The following is a 15105-nucleotide window of genomic DNA, read 5'->3' as shown; positions in this document are numbered from 1 at the left end:
TGTCTGATGCAGTTCTCAAGGGAAGAATGCTTCTACCAGGATTGCTTCAATGATTCTATTCTAATGGGAGCTGAGATGGCCACTTGGCCATTTTGGGTTCTTTATGTCACTGAACCAACAGGCAAACAAAAGAATTACAGTGGTGACTGGGGTAATTTAATCCAAATTAATAGAAAATTGGGTTTCTCTATACAGTGAGGAAAGGAAAGACCAGGCCTTGTATTCTGGAGATTCTTTGGGGTGCCACTCAGTAAAAGTTAATGGAAAACTATAGCAACCTAATAAAGGCAATAATACTGAGGATTCAGATTCCCAATGAATGAAGTTTGAATAGGAAGAACCCCATCACCAGCTGAAGTACTGACAAAGGGAACATGGAATAGGTATGGAAGAAGGAGTTGCAAATGTTAGCTATGGCCTTGTGATAAACTGCAGGGTAAGGACGAGCTGGAAACTAGGAGGTAATCTAGCACATGTGGGGAACAGTAGACATAATGGTGGTGGCAGGTGCTATTAAGGTTTTCCTGTATAAGTAAGGAGCTAGATGTACCTCAGTGGGATGCACGTCAGGGTTTCCTTTTCTGTCTTGGCCTGAGGAAGGATTTGAACATGATCTGGAAGAGTTTATCTTTTCTCTTATTCTTGTCCTTTCCATGTATCTGCATATGGTTGAATCACAGAAGTCTAATGCTTGTTAACTGCAGGTTTATCTTTCTCCTGCGATAGGTTTATGGGGAATTGAGTTGTAGTGAGAGATTGTGCCACCCTGGGAATCTCTGCAAAATACGTCTTTCATGGTGGTACTCTGATGCCTTCTTGTTGCCCATAAGATAAAGCCTAAACTCCTATACTTCTAAGCTATTTTGGGATATTTGCATTCTGGTCCCTGCTTTTTTTATGGCTTCTCCATTCATCTTTTTTCACTGCTGAAAACGTAGGCTCCACAGGACTACTATCCATTCTCTAAACAGGCAGTGATGAAGCATTCATACGTGAGCTTTTCTCCATCCCCACCTTCCCCAGTGTATAGTCAGGTGTGATCAGTGACTGTAATCAGCCACTGCTCCAGGACCCTGAGAGCATTTGTCCTAGAGAGGTCCTGGGTAATTGCTTTGTCTTTAATGGGTTCCTCCAGGATCTAGACTCCTATGGGATCCAGGGCCTCTTAGGCCCAAGGATGTGCAGAATGAGAGATGTGAGGAGGGATGTTGCAGACACAGCTGATGACTACAGAGGCTGTTATTTCACATGCCTTAGTGAATAAAGGGGAGCAGGATCTCAGATCCACATCCTGGAGTCACCCTCACACACTAGGTAAGTTGGGCACAGGGTGAATGAGCTGGTCCCTTAGGTCCTTCCAACCTGAGGGTCTTGATTTCCCAGGTTGTATGGTGTTCTGCAGGAGAGTTTCTCAGTTATCCCTCCTCTTCACCTCTCAACTTCCCATGATTTCTCCACATTCTAGAAATATTTTGACTGCTGTTCACCAGTTACATTAGTCTTTTTATTAATGATAGCACTTATAAATATTACTATTATATCTCACAAGATGTTTTCAAAAGAAGACATCTCTGTAGGGCAGGCATTTAATGCAGAGGTCCCTAACCCTTGAATATACATTTGAATTACTTAAGGAGCTTTAGATAGCACCCCCTCTCCCCAGAGGTTCTGATTACATTTATTGGGGGAGGGTGCAGTAATATTTTTAAATACAGTGTGGTCCAGAGACCAACAGAATTGGAATCACTAAATATAAAATTTGTGCTTACATATATACAATGGAATATTAGCCATAAAAAGAAACGGAGTTGAGTTATTTTTAGTGAGGTGGATGGACCTAGAGTCTGTCATACAGAGTAAAGTAAGTCAGAAAGAGAAAAACAAATACCGTATGCTAACACATATATATGGAATCTAAAAAAAAAAAAAAGTGGTTCTGAAGAACCTACGGGCAGGACAGGAATAAAGACGCAGATGTAGAGAATGGACTTGAGGACACGCGGAGGGGGAAGGGTAAGCTGGGACAAAGTGAGAGAGTGGCATGGACATATATACACTACCAAATGTAAAATAGCTAGCTAGTGGGAAGCAGCCGCATAGCACAGGGAGATCAGCTCGGTGCTTTGTGACCACCTAGAGGGGTGGGATAGGGAGGGTGGGAGGGAGATGCAAGAGGGAGGGGATATGGAGATATATGTATACGTATAGCTGATTCACTTTGTTATACAGCAGAAACTAACACAACATTGTAAAGCAATTATACTCCAATAAAGATGTTAAAAAAAAACATTAATGATTCCTTGTTAATTATGAAATCCTTCCCACTGGCTCTTGTTATCAAGTTTGAGAGAAGTTCTTTGCAAGATCAATGGAAGAGCCTCATAGTGACTCAAGACTGCCATAGGCCAAGGAGACACTGGCAGGGAAGTAGGATGAGATCTCTGTTGACAGCTGTCCATGGAAGGGAACCTCTAGGTTCCAGAGCCCACATGGAACCCATTACTACACATTTGCCTTCTGACATAACAAAGGCTGTGCTCCCTCCCTGGACAGTCTTCTTTTCTCCCACCCTGTTAACCCAGGAAACTCCACCCTTGAAGACCCATCCCAGGTCTTCTCTCATCCAGGAAATCATCCATACGCTCCTGGGCTGGGTAGGTGCCCTTCCTCTATACTCCCATAGCAATCTAAAGGCAATGCATGCTGATGATCCTCAATTTTTATTTCCATCCCAGACACTAAGCTGTTGATCTTAATACCTGTATGTTGGATATTTCTACATGAATATCCCACAGGAACCTCAAGCTCAACACGTACAAAACCAAATGCATCGTGTTTCCCCCTATTGTACAAGAAGTTCATACACACACACACACACACACGCATTTAATATTTTTGTTTGTTTACAAAAATGCATGATATTGAAATGAAATTTTATTTTCCTATCTTTATTTTTTGAGCTTCATGTAATGTATTATTCTTCAAAATTTTAGAATAACTTTCTAATATCTATCATTTGCATTTGCCAACATTCACTATACCACTGGGTATTTAGTTTACAATTTGTCACCATTGTAAATAATAGTGCAACCAAGTCTCTACATCTCTGATTTTTGTCCTGTATCCTGAGTAGTTTCTAGCCCCAATTTGTGCAATGATCTTGTCTCATACACTGATATTCTATTACATTCTCAAGACTAGATTCCTTGTTACCTCATGACAAAAGTAAAAATTACTTACATTTTTATATAAGGAACAGGGGAGACAGGTATTCTTCATATCCCCCACCTATATTCTTCATATTCCTTGTCTATATCCTTATTTCGAGGGAAGTTTTAACTGGCTCCAAGACCTATTGGCTTGATTGTTACCAGAAGTTACTTTAACTCAGTTAACTATGAAGGAAAAGAAAAAAGATTCATTATGTAAACATGTGGCAATTCAAAGCCCTCATGTAATAAATATCAGCCAGTGAGAAAAAAGAAAATTTGCTTTAGTTTTCAGACCATTTAATTTATATTGGGACTGATGATGATGATGATGGCTGCATCATGTTTACTTAAAGGTGATAGTGATACAGATTTTACTCAACAGGATGTAAATTGAGAATGGAAATTACTTCACCTTAGAATTTAGACAAAAATGGCAGTGATGGAGGGTCCCAGTGAGGTCGATTTGCTTGAGGGATGGAAGAGCCGCCTGGAAGAGGGCAGAGAGCGTCGATATGCCCAAGTCCAAGGACAATGGGTAGAATATCAGAGGGAATCTCATCTTTGGGTGCCATTCCCTCCCTAGCCTTACCTCCAGACTCACACTGGGTCAAGGAAGAGAAAGAGTTTCAATAAAGAGATGGTGAATATAAAGTTTTCTTGGTTATTCCCTTATTGGTAGGTATGTAAGTTACTTAAAATTTCCCCGTATTATGGCTTCCACATTTAGAACAGATTTCTAGAAGTGGTTTCAAAGGTTATAAAAACTGGTATATTTGATAGCAAGATATCTAGCCAGGTCCTCTATTTAATGACAAACTGGTTTCCCATAATATTTTATTGCAAATATTTTCAAGCACACCTTAAAGTTCAAAACCTATACAGTGAACACCCATGTGCCCATCATCTAGATTTTACCATTATATTTGGTCTTTATATAAATGGGATCCTTCAATAGTTATTCTTCTTTGACTTGTTTATTTAACTCATTATTATGTTTGTGTGATTCTCATGTTAGTGTGTACAACTATGTTTTAAAGGCTGTATAGCATTGCATGGTATGAATATACCACAATTTATCATTCCTTTTCTGTTTCCAGGTATTTTGTTTCTGTGAACACTCTTGTACATATTTTTGGGGCACATGTGCAAGAATTTCTCTATGGTTGCTAATTAGAAATGGAGTTTGTGCATCTTCAGATTTAAAGGATAAAATCAAACTGTCCCCAAAGGGCTTGTACCATTTTAGGGTCTTACCAGCTGTGTATAAGATTTTTTTTCTTTTTTACTCTATATTCTCATCAAAACTTGCTGTTACCTCATTTCTTCATTTAGACTGATATATTGAGTGTGAAATGGTGTCTCTCCAGTGTGATTTTAATTTGCATTTGCTAGATCACAAGCAGGGCTGAACTTCATTTCCTAAATTTACTGGCTATTTGTGTTTCCTCTTCTGTGAAATCCCTGTTCATATCTTTTGTCTATTTTCTATTGGATCCCTTGTATTTGTTTTTAATTGATTGTAGAAGTTTGGGATATATTTTGGATACGCCAGGATAGCTCTATATGATGCAAATCTCTTTTAATTTGTAACTGTCTTTTCACCTTAAAAAAGTTACAAATTACTCATCTATGATGAGTAGAGATTTTAAATTTTAATGCAAGCAAATTTAGCAGTCTTAAAAATGATTAATGTTTTTTTGGACTTTAAGAATGATTGAAGGAAACCATAAACAAGACGAAAAGACAACCCTCAGAATGGGAGAAAATATTTGCAAATGAAGCAACTGACAAAGGATTCATCTCCAAAATTTACAAGCAGCTCATGCAGCTCAATATCAAAAAAAAAAACCCAATCCAAAAATGGGCAGAAGACCTAAATAGACATTTCTCCAAAGAAGATATACAGGTTGCCAGCAAACGCATGAAAGAATGCTCAACATCATTAATCATTAGAGAAATGCAAATCAAAACTACAATGAGATATCATCTCACACCAGTCAGAATGGCCATCATCAAAAAATCTACAAACAATAAATGCTGGAGAGGGTATGGAGAAAAGGAAACCCTCTTGCACTGTTGGTGGGAATGTAAATTGATACAGCCACTATGGAGAACAGTATGGAGGTTCCTTAAAAAACTAAAAATAGAACTACCATACGACCCAGCAATCCCACTACTGGGCATATACCCTGAGAAAACCATAATTCAAAAGGAGTCATGTACCACAGTGTTCATTGCAGCTCTATTTACAATAGCCAGACATGGAAGCAACCTAAATATCCACTGACAGATGAATGGACAAAGAACATGTGGCACATATATACAATGGAATATTACTCAGCCATAAAAAGAAACAAAATTGAGTTATTTGTAGTGAGGTGGATGGACCTAGAGTCTGTCATACAGAGTGAAGTAAGTCAGAAAGAGAAAAACAAATACCATATGCTAACGCATATATATGGAATCTTTAAAAAAAAATGGAACTGATGAACCTAGTGGCAGGGCAGGAATAAAGACGCAGACATAGAGAATGGACTTGAGGACACGGTGGAGGGGGGAGGGGGAAGCTGTGTCGAAGTGAGAATAGCATCAACATATGTATACTACCGAATGTAAAATAGTTAGCTAGTGGGAAGCAGCAGCATAGCACAGGGAGATCACCTCGGTGCTTTGCAATGACTTAGAGAGGTGGGAAAGGGAGGGTGGGAGGGAGGCTCAAGAGGAAGGGGATATGGAAATATATGTATGCATATGGCTGGTTCACTTTGTTGTACAACAGAAACTAACGCAGTATTGTGAAGCAATTATACTCCAATAAAGATCTATTAAAAATAATAATAAAGTCCTTCTTATGATACCATAAAAGGCACATTATTGGTTTTTTATTTAATTAATAAATAAATACATTTACAAACCACAAAAACCAAAGCTCTTGGGGGTCTTAAAAATTTTAAGAATGTAAATGTATCCTGAAACCAAAAGTTTGAGATATGTTCTCCTAAAATACAAATATACACGAAAATGATTCACATCAAATTCAGGAAAATGGTTCCTTTGAGAAAGGAATTGGAATGGTGCTTTAGTGGTATTTATAACATTTTAAATTTTTTTTGAGAGAGAAGTGACACAATAAGGTAACAAAATAATATAATTTAATTTTTGTAGAGAGTACATATGCATCTAAAATTATTCCCCATATTGTAGTGTATGTTTGAAATTATTCCTAATTAATTTTTTAAATTTTTAAATGATCTGAAAGTATGATTTACCATTGGGTTTGATCAAAATGTGGGAAACACATGTATTTTCTCTCTAAACACATAGAAGATCTGGATGATATATTTTTAATTTAAAAATTGTCTTTTGAAAGACTAGAAGGAAAAATGACCAGATACCAGAGGTGGAAAGTGAACCCTCAGCAGTAAGGAGTTGAACTGGTGGCCTCTGGGACTACTGAGAAGCTTAGGGGTTTGGGATTTTACCTCCCATCAAGCCAGGAGTTGAAGTCAGAGGACTCATCTCGTGGGATGTAGAACTGGACTTCCTGTGCATGAAAAATAAGAGCTGAATGGAACCTGGGAAGTTTCCACCCTCTGACCCAAAGTCATAGCTGGAAGTGAACCCCTGCCCTCAAACCTTTCATATTTCACATCTCCTTATCCCTATGTGCCATGACTTAGGAAAAATCATCAGGCTGACCTTTTACCTCACTTCAGATGTTAGATCTGAACATTCTGCTACTTGGAACATTTATTCAATTTTTTTATTTTAACAATTACATTTTTCATTTGCAAGAACTCCAACTGGATCTTTTGCACAACTGTCCTTGTTTCATGGATTGCTACCCTGCGATATTTCTCTGAAGATACTCTTATAATTATCTGGAGGTCTTGTTCTTGCTCAGTTTGGTCTATTTCCTTGGGTGTAAGTTCTTCCTTTTGTTTAGTTCTCTATTCATCATCACACTTTCATGATTTTATGTTTTTGAAATAGCTGGTGATTCCTGATGTATGCACTTCTGTTTGTAGCTGAGGTTCCCTATTTAACTATCTTTTGTCTCTGTGTATCACTGGCTTGGGTGAAGTTAAAATGGAGGCCTGCATTCTGCACTGTTTTTGGTAAGAGTTGGGTCTAAATAAGAATTTTTACCAGGATAAGGGACTGCAGCAGCTGGTTCCTCTGAGTATGAGTGTTCCTTGTTTTCCCCAGATTTCACTAGCAATTCAGGGCACGTCTCTGTCTCCAACCTGACCTTCCATACTTTGTCCCTCTCACCTGCAGGCAAATAACCCCCTCACTGCTACCTGACCCAAAGGAGTTACACTATTGCTGCTCCCACTGCAGAACCACAATCACCCTGTCCGGCAGTCCTGGGTCCCTTCTTGCTCTAGAGTCCATCACTTCTGGGTGCAAGACACACCTCATATTGCACCCACCAGGTACAGTAGTCTCCTGTAAACACAGGGAGGTGAGAAAGCATAGAGAGGCAAACCAAACCAAGGGACAGAAGCCAAGGAGGAGATATCCCCTGAGCTGGGTCTGGAAGGACAGGAAAAAGGAGTTATGTTGATACAAAAAGAAAGTAAGAAGGAAAACTGAGGCAAAGAGAATGGTATGAATAAAAGCACAGGAACTTTAAACAGCACGGTATATGCAAAGAGTTTTAGGCAGTTTGAAATAATTAGAGTGGTGGGCGATGATGCCATCAAGGCAATGTCACAGGTTGCGTTCTCCAGAAGCAGCTGCTGAGATGGAGTCTGGAGTGTAAGGTGTTTATTAGGGATAGACACAAGTGAAGGAACACGCCTTCCCAGCTCTGGCAGGAAAGGGTAGGAGCTGCCCACAATGATCTCCTTCCCCATTCAGGACTCTACCCCATACTCCAGCTCTCTAGCCCATAGGAAAGACATCGCTCCCCCCGCTCCAGCCGTTTTCTACTGAGGGAGGCACTGATGAGCCCCCCAACTCCGCCCCAGTTCCAGCTGTCTCCCGAAGCTCGTCCAGGCCTGTGTGCCGCGGGTCTAAGGCAAACAGCACCAAAGAGGGATAAAATCCATCCGAAGTGCATTGGCTCCGCCAAGGAAGCCCGGCTAAAGTGCTAAGGAGAACCTCGGCCACGCCAAAGCCAAAGCGACAGGCGCGGGGCAGCAGCCAATGGGAAGTCTTGGATGTGGGGGCCTCCTGTTTGATTGACCAACGGGAGGCCCTGGTTGATTGATCCCTATAAATCCGGACCTCTCGGTCTGTCCTTCACCCCTTTCAAGACCCCACGAGGGGGCTCCGAGCTGACCCCGAGGAGGGCAGTGTCGTCTCGGCAGCGCTGCAGAGACCTCCACCCAAGACGGCTCCCCCTCCCCGGGCCTTTCCCGTCTTGCCCGTGAGCCCTCTCGCCTCGTAGGCCTCTCGGTTCTAATATCTTGGGGTGAGGTTAGAGCAGGCCCGGGGAGGGTGGTTACCGCTGAGGAGCTGCAGTCGCGATCAAGATGATAGAGGTACTGACAACAACTGACTCTCAGAAACTGCTGCACCAGCTGAATGCCCTGTTGGAACAGGAGTTGAGATGTCAGCCAAAGGTCTGCGGCTTGAGACTAATTGAATCTGCACACGATAATGGCCTTAGAATGACTGCAAGACTGAGGGACTTTGAAGTAAAAGATCTCCTTCGTCTAACTCAGTTCTTTGGCTTTGACACGGACACATTTTCTCTAGCTGTGAATTTACTGGACAGATTCCTGTCTAAAATGAAGGTACAGCCCAAGCACCTTGGGTGTGTTGGACTGAGCTGCTTCTATTTGGCTGTAAAATCAATAGAAGAGGAAAGGAATGTCCCATTGGCAACTGACTTGATCCGAATAAGCCAGTGTAGGTTCAAGGTTTCAGACTTGATGAGAACGGAAAAGATTGTGTTGGAGAAGCTGTGTTGGAAAGTCAAAGCTACTACTGCCTTTCAGTTTCTACAACTCTATTATTCACTCCTTCAAGAGAACTTGCCATATGAAAGGAGGAATAGCCTTAATTTTGAAAGACTAGAAGCTCAACTTAAGGCATGCTACTGCAGGATCATATTTTCTAAAGCAAAGCCATCTGTGTTGGCATTGTCTATCACTGCCTTGGAGATCCAGGCACAGAAGTGTGTAGAGTTAACAGAAGGAGTAGAATGTCTTCAGAAACATTCCAAGATCAATGGCAGAGATTTGACTTTCTGGCAAGAACTCGTATCCAAGTGTTTAACTGAATATTCATTAAACAAGTGTTCCAAACCAAATGTTCACAAGTTGAAATGGATTGTTTCTGGGCGTACTGCACGGCAACTGAAGCATAGTTACTACAGAATAACCCACCTTCCAACAATTCCTGAAATGGTCCCTTAATTGGATTCTTACAGCAACAAAAAACTCTTCTGAAGCCTTTCTCCACAATCCTGAGCTGTGGATTCCATAATGTTATAACGGATTTAAGCTGTGAAGCCTCAAAACATCACAAGTAGATTAACATTGGTGTTCTCAGATTTGGGAAAACTGCCTAATTAACATTACCCTAAAGTGGAATTACTCACATTTGAATTCACCTGTGAAGCATACAAATGAAAGCTAACAGCATAAATGTAAAATGCTAATGACAAGCCTGGGAAGGTAAACTGTGAATCTTCATTTCTAACATTGATCCAACTTTCTGTATTGGGTCAATATACTGTATTTAGGTGGTGTTAAAAATGGTAACCTACTTAATTTAAATTTAAACTTTAAATTTAAATATGAGGTTTACATCAAAACCACCACTTCACAAATGCACTTTTAAGGCATAATAAGGGTCAGTATTCTAGGCAGTGAAAATGGTTTCTTGGCACCCATAATGCAAGTAATATATAATCCAGAGATGTGGACTTTATTGCTACATGGGAATCACATTTAAATTTGAGGGCATTTTATATAAAGCAAAACTACAGACCTATTAATTTCAGCATATTAAGTTATCTTTAATATTTTTCTAGAAAACAGGTGATGTTTATATCCATGATTTTAAAAGTTTTATACAAAATTTACTGTCTCAGTCTAGTCCCATCAAGAAAATTAGTTTTTATTGTAGTAGTAACTCAAAACAAATTAACGTCACTCTGAAAAATTTCTGATTTAACACTCCAGAAGTTTTTACTAAGCACTGTTTTTATGAAACTGTCATTGCTTCTAATTTAGAATTTTGCTTAAAAGGGAGAGAATATACTTTCATTAATTGCCCCTACTGTGCCAAAAGAAAGTATTAAGAAAGGTAAGTAGGCATCTTCATAATTATAAGGTTGCTGAGGTAGTGTTCAGGATTTCAGTGAACCTAAGGAGATCTGTGTTAAAGTGTTATAAACAGTTAGTGGAATGTGTAGCCTGAATCCCTCCAGGATGGCTGTACCCAAATTTGACATCATGTTATGGGGAGATACGCACTGGAAAATAAACCAAAGAACCACGGTGTATCTTATACTTTTGTAAACCATGTTTTATGGATAACTTTACAGTTTTCCCAAAAGACTGATAAATTTCAATATTTTGAATACATCAGTGTTAATTTTGAGTTGGCAGAGGTAACCTAACCAACTACCATTATGTTTTGGTACTAAGGGATATACCTTTCAATAAAGTTACTGAAATGCAAAAAAAAAAAAAAAAAAAAAAAGACCCCACGAAGGGCTGACCAAAGACGCACACCCCTCCTGGGCCGACAGCCAATGAGGAGACCGGAAAGGCGGGACTCCTGCAGAACTAGCTAATGAAAAGCTCGGAGGAGCGCTCTAATTATCCTTCCCCAAACGCCGCGGAGCGACGCCCGCTGGTTCCGCTGGTTCCGCTGGTTCCGCTGGTTCCGCTGGTTGCGCGCGCCATCCAGTGGCGGTCCGGCAGAGATCTCAGCGTCATTATTAGAAACTTAAAATCTGCTTCCAACCTTTGTAGTGTTCCCCAAGCTCAGAAGAAAGGATGTCCCTGCTGACCCTCCCGGTCCACTGGGGAGCAAATAGTCCCGGACCCTCTTATCCTTCCTTAAAACTAAGTAATTCTTTTCCACGAGCACCAGGCGCCCGCTCCCACTGCCCGGGCTCTCTCCTTTGTGAAGGCGTTTGATACAAAGTTACTAAATAAAATACGAGCAGATTAAGTCCAGGATTACATTTTTTTAAACAATGCACAACGACAACAGTCAGATCGTTAAACGAACTAAGGCACTGATAAATTTAACATCGGTTACTGAGTTTAAAAACAAAAAAATTCTCAGTAAACTAGGGATTCAAAGAAACCTTAATTTAATAAAGACTCGGAAGACCACAATGAATCTCAAACTGTGTGATACACCAGAAGAATTCCTGTTAAAGTCGAGACGGATATTAATACCCCTACTCTCATCAATTTCATTTAAAGTTTTGGAGAGGCTGACCGAGCTATAAGACTTTAGAGGGGGCAGGGCAGTTAACTGGAAAGAAAAAAGTAAGAAAGAAACTATCAGTATGTCAGGTAAAATGATTTATACCTGAAAAATCCACTAAAAACTAAAGAATTCAGTGAGGTATTTGGAAGAAAGATACATTTGTGTGCAGAATGTGTTATGTATGGGTATACAGAAAGAAAGAGGGAAAGAAATAAAAGGAAAGAAGGCTATGTCTTTCCTATATTCTAGCGTCAAAGACTTAAAAGATGTTGTGGAGGAAAAGAAGATCCCATTCACCAGAAAAGGGAAGGCAAACTTTTTGTTATATGGAGATAAATGTATACTTGGAAACATAAAGAGAGTCAATTGAAACTATTAGTAACAATAAGAGGATAGTGTAGGGGACTTCCCTGCTGGCGCAGTGGCTAAGACTCTGTGATCCCAATGCAGGGGATACACGTTCGATCCCTAGTCGGGGAACTAAGTTCCCACGTGCCACATGGTGCAGCCAAAAAAAAAAAAAAAGAAATTTCACATCAATTGTATATGAAGATCATAAACACTTCAAGAGAAATATAATCAACTGTATTGATTGATTCAAGAATCAGAATGGTTATTCTGATAGCTAAAAGACAGTGGAGTAATGCCTTCAAATTTCTGTGGAAATAAATATTTACAATCCAGAATTTCCAGCCAAAATGGTAATCTAGTGTACAGGCAGAATAGAGACATTTTCAGATATGAAAGGACTCAAAAAGGTTGTCTCCATTCTTTCTTAAGAAGCTCCTGGGGGTACCAGCCCCAGCAAAATCAAGGGTTAAATCAAGAACAAGGAGTTCATGGGATCCAGAAAAGCACAGGTTTAACCCAGGAGAGCAGCAAAACAGAAATCCCAGTATAATGGTTGTACAGGTAAACCTAGAAAGCAACCAGGACAAACTGGAGCAAAAAGACAAAGCTTTTTGCCAGGAAAAAAGTAAACTCAATAGGACTTCAAGAAAGAAATAAGACTGTATATGAGAAAGTAGATAAGTTACAACTGAGGTAACTGTTCTCTCTGGGGAAAAACATAAAGCTGTATAAGAAAGAAAATGAAATTATACTTTATAGTGAGCAAAATTTATATCATTATAATGACTAGTACACCTTGATTGCTCACATAACTGAAAATACTGTTGTATTTGGGGGAGATGAAAGAGGGAAGGAGGGTTAAGAGAACTAATTCCATCTGTCCTTAGAGAAAGACACTAAATATACTAAAATTGATCAATAAATATCAATATAAGCATATCATCAAACAATATGGCAGGAACAACCAGGGGGGTTAAATGCTTAAGGAGTTAAAAGTGGTTGCCGGGACTTCCCTGGTGGCGCAGTGGTTGAGAATCTGCCTGTCAATGCAGGGGACACGGGTTCAAGCCCTGGTCTGGGAAGATCCCACATGCCGCGGAGCAGCTGGGCCCGTGAGCCACAGCTACGGAGCCTGCGCGTCTGGAGCCTGTGTTCCGGCAACAAGAGAGGCCGCGATAGTGAGAGGCCCGCGCACCGTGATGAAGAGTGGCCCACGCTCGCCGCAACTAGAGAAAGCCCTCGCACAGAAACGAAGACCCAACACAGCCAAAAATAAACAAATAAATAAATAAAACATGGGGGATGAAAATGCATTTGCAGTAGATTAATGCTGAACAAGTAACACTTTCAACCATATTTAAAAAAAAAAAAAAAAAAAAGAATCCGCCTGCCAGTGCAGGGGACACGGGTTCGATCCCTGGTCGGGGAAGATACCACATGCCGCGGAGCAACTAAGCCTGTGCACCACAACTACTGAGCCTGCGAGCCACAACTATTGAAGCCCACGCGCCTAGAGCCCGTGCTCCACAAGAGAAGCCACCGCAATGAGAAGCCCACGCACCGCAACAAAGAGTAGCCCCTGCTCGCTGCAACTAGAGAAAGCCTGCACGCAGCAACGAAGACCCAACGCAGCCAAAAATAAAATTAATTAATTAATTTTTAAAAAAACGATAGTGAGGCAGAAAAAATGGCGAAACCCTGGTTCCCTGATGGCATCACTGAGCCCCTAAACTGCCTACCTTCAGGCTTCATATTTGTTAAAAGATAATTTTCAAAGTAAGGTAAAATCATGGCTCTCATATATTATAAAAATGAACTTGTGTTAAAGATTTTAACACTGCCAAGGTGTTACAGTCCAAAGAACAGATACATATTTAGATGAGGAATATTGAAATGTACAAACAAACTGGTTTTTCCATTGAGGGGGACAGTAGAGGAGAGTTGTCCCTCTACTGGGCATAATTCATTTGTATGTCTATAGACTAGAATTATTTTGTTTTGCTATCAGTTATCTAAAACTTACAAAGTTGTAAAATAAATCCGATAGAATCAGAATCAGATAACCCATTGTGTTCTAGACAATGCAGTTTTCCGCTGATGCCCTAATTTTTCCCAGCATGTCGCATGTAACAAATATTCTCCCATCTTTTTATTTTTATTTTTTTAAATTATTTATTTATTTATTTATGGCTGTGTTGGGTCCTCGTTTCTGCGCTAGGGCTTTCTCTAGTTGCGGCAAGTGGGGGCCACTCTTCATCGCGGTGCGCGGGCCTCTCACTATCGCGGCCTCTCCTGTTGCGGAGCACAGGCTCCAGACGCGCAGGCTCAGCAATTGTGGCTCACAGGCCCAGTTGCTCCGCGGCATGTGGGATCCTCCCAGACCAGGGCTCGAACCCGTGTCCCCTGCATTGACAGGCAGACTCCCAACCACTGCGCCACCAGGGAAGCCCCCTCCCATCTTTTCAAGCCATTGTTAGTTGGCTTTTTATTTCCTGTAGCTGAATATATTCCTAGCTGATAGAACTGATAAATTTGACTAAACTTAAAAAATTTTAACTTTGCACAGCATAAAAGGAGCCAAAAAGATGAGAACAAACTGAAGCAACACTGCCAACATTAGCCAAAGGACTAATTTCCTTAATATTAAAAAATCAAACCAGTATGAAAAAGACCAACAACCCAAGAGAAAATGACAAAGGGCATTAACAATTCACAGAAAAAGAAATGCAAATATCTTTTAAACATAGGGAAGATGCTCAATGACAGTCATGAGTTTTGAAAAATGTAAATTAAAACTATAATGTAATATTATAGTTCACCTATCAGAAAGGCAAAAGTATAAAAGTTTATTGATAGTGAGGGAAATAAGGTAGTTTCATACGTTCTTGTAGAGTGGTAAATTAATGTAGGCTGTGTGAAGGGCAGCTTGGCAGAACCGATCAAAATGCAAAATGCACATTCCCCTTGTTACAATAATACTTCAGGCATTTATCTTGTAGATATACTTGCCTGTAAACACAAAGACTTATGTAGAAGAATATTCTTTGTAGCACTGCTTGCAGTTGCAAAAGACTGGTTAAATAATCACTCAAACATACATGAAATGGAATACTATGCAACCATTTAAATAATG

General features: G+C 40.2%; 1 protein-coding gene across 2 annotated transcripts; it reads left to right on the top strand.

The window, feature by feature from the left end:
- The first annotated feature begins 8500 nt into the window (after window positions 1-8500).
- On the top strand, window positions 8501-9826 carry LOC137754642 (cyclin-G1-like). 2 transcript variants are annotated; one of them, XM_068530452.1, is made up of 2 exons: window positions 8501-9516; window positions 9566-9826. In XM_068530452.1, the coding sequence occupies exons 1-2, from the start codon at window positions 8696-8698 to the stop codon at window positions 9651-9653; spliced, it is 909 nt and encodes a 302-aa protein (XP_068386553.1). In that variant the 5' UTR covers window positions 8501-8695; the 3' UTR covers window positions 9654-9826. The 2 variants fall into 2 exon arrangements, with proteins under 2 accessions (XP_068386553.1, XP_068386552.1); XM_068530451.1 differs by having other exon boundaries at window positions 8501-9825.
- The last annotated feature ends 5279 nt before the right edge of the window (window positions 9827-15105 follow it).

This window comes from Eschrichtius robustus, chromosome 20 (genome assembly GCF_028021215.1).
Source record: "Eschrichtius robustus isolate mEscRob2 chromosome 20, mEscRob2.pri, whole genome shotgun sequence".
NCBI lineage: Eukaryota > Metazoa > Chordata > Mammalia > Artiodactyla > Eschrichtiidae > Eschrichtius > Eschrichtius robustus.
This window is presented reverse-complemented; position numbering and strand designations above follow the sequence as displayed.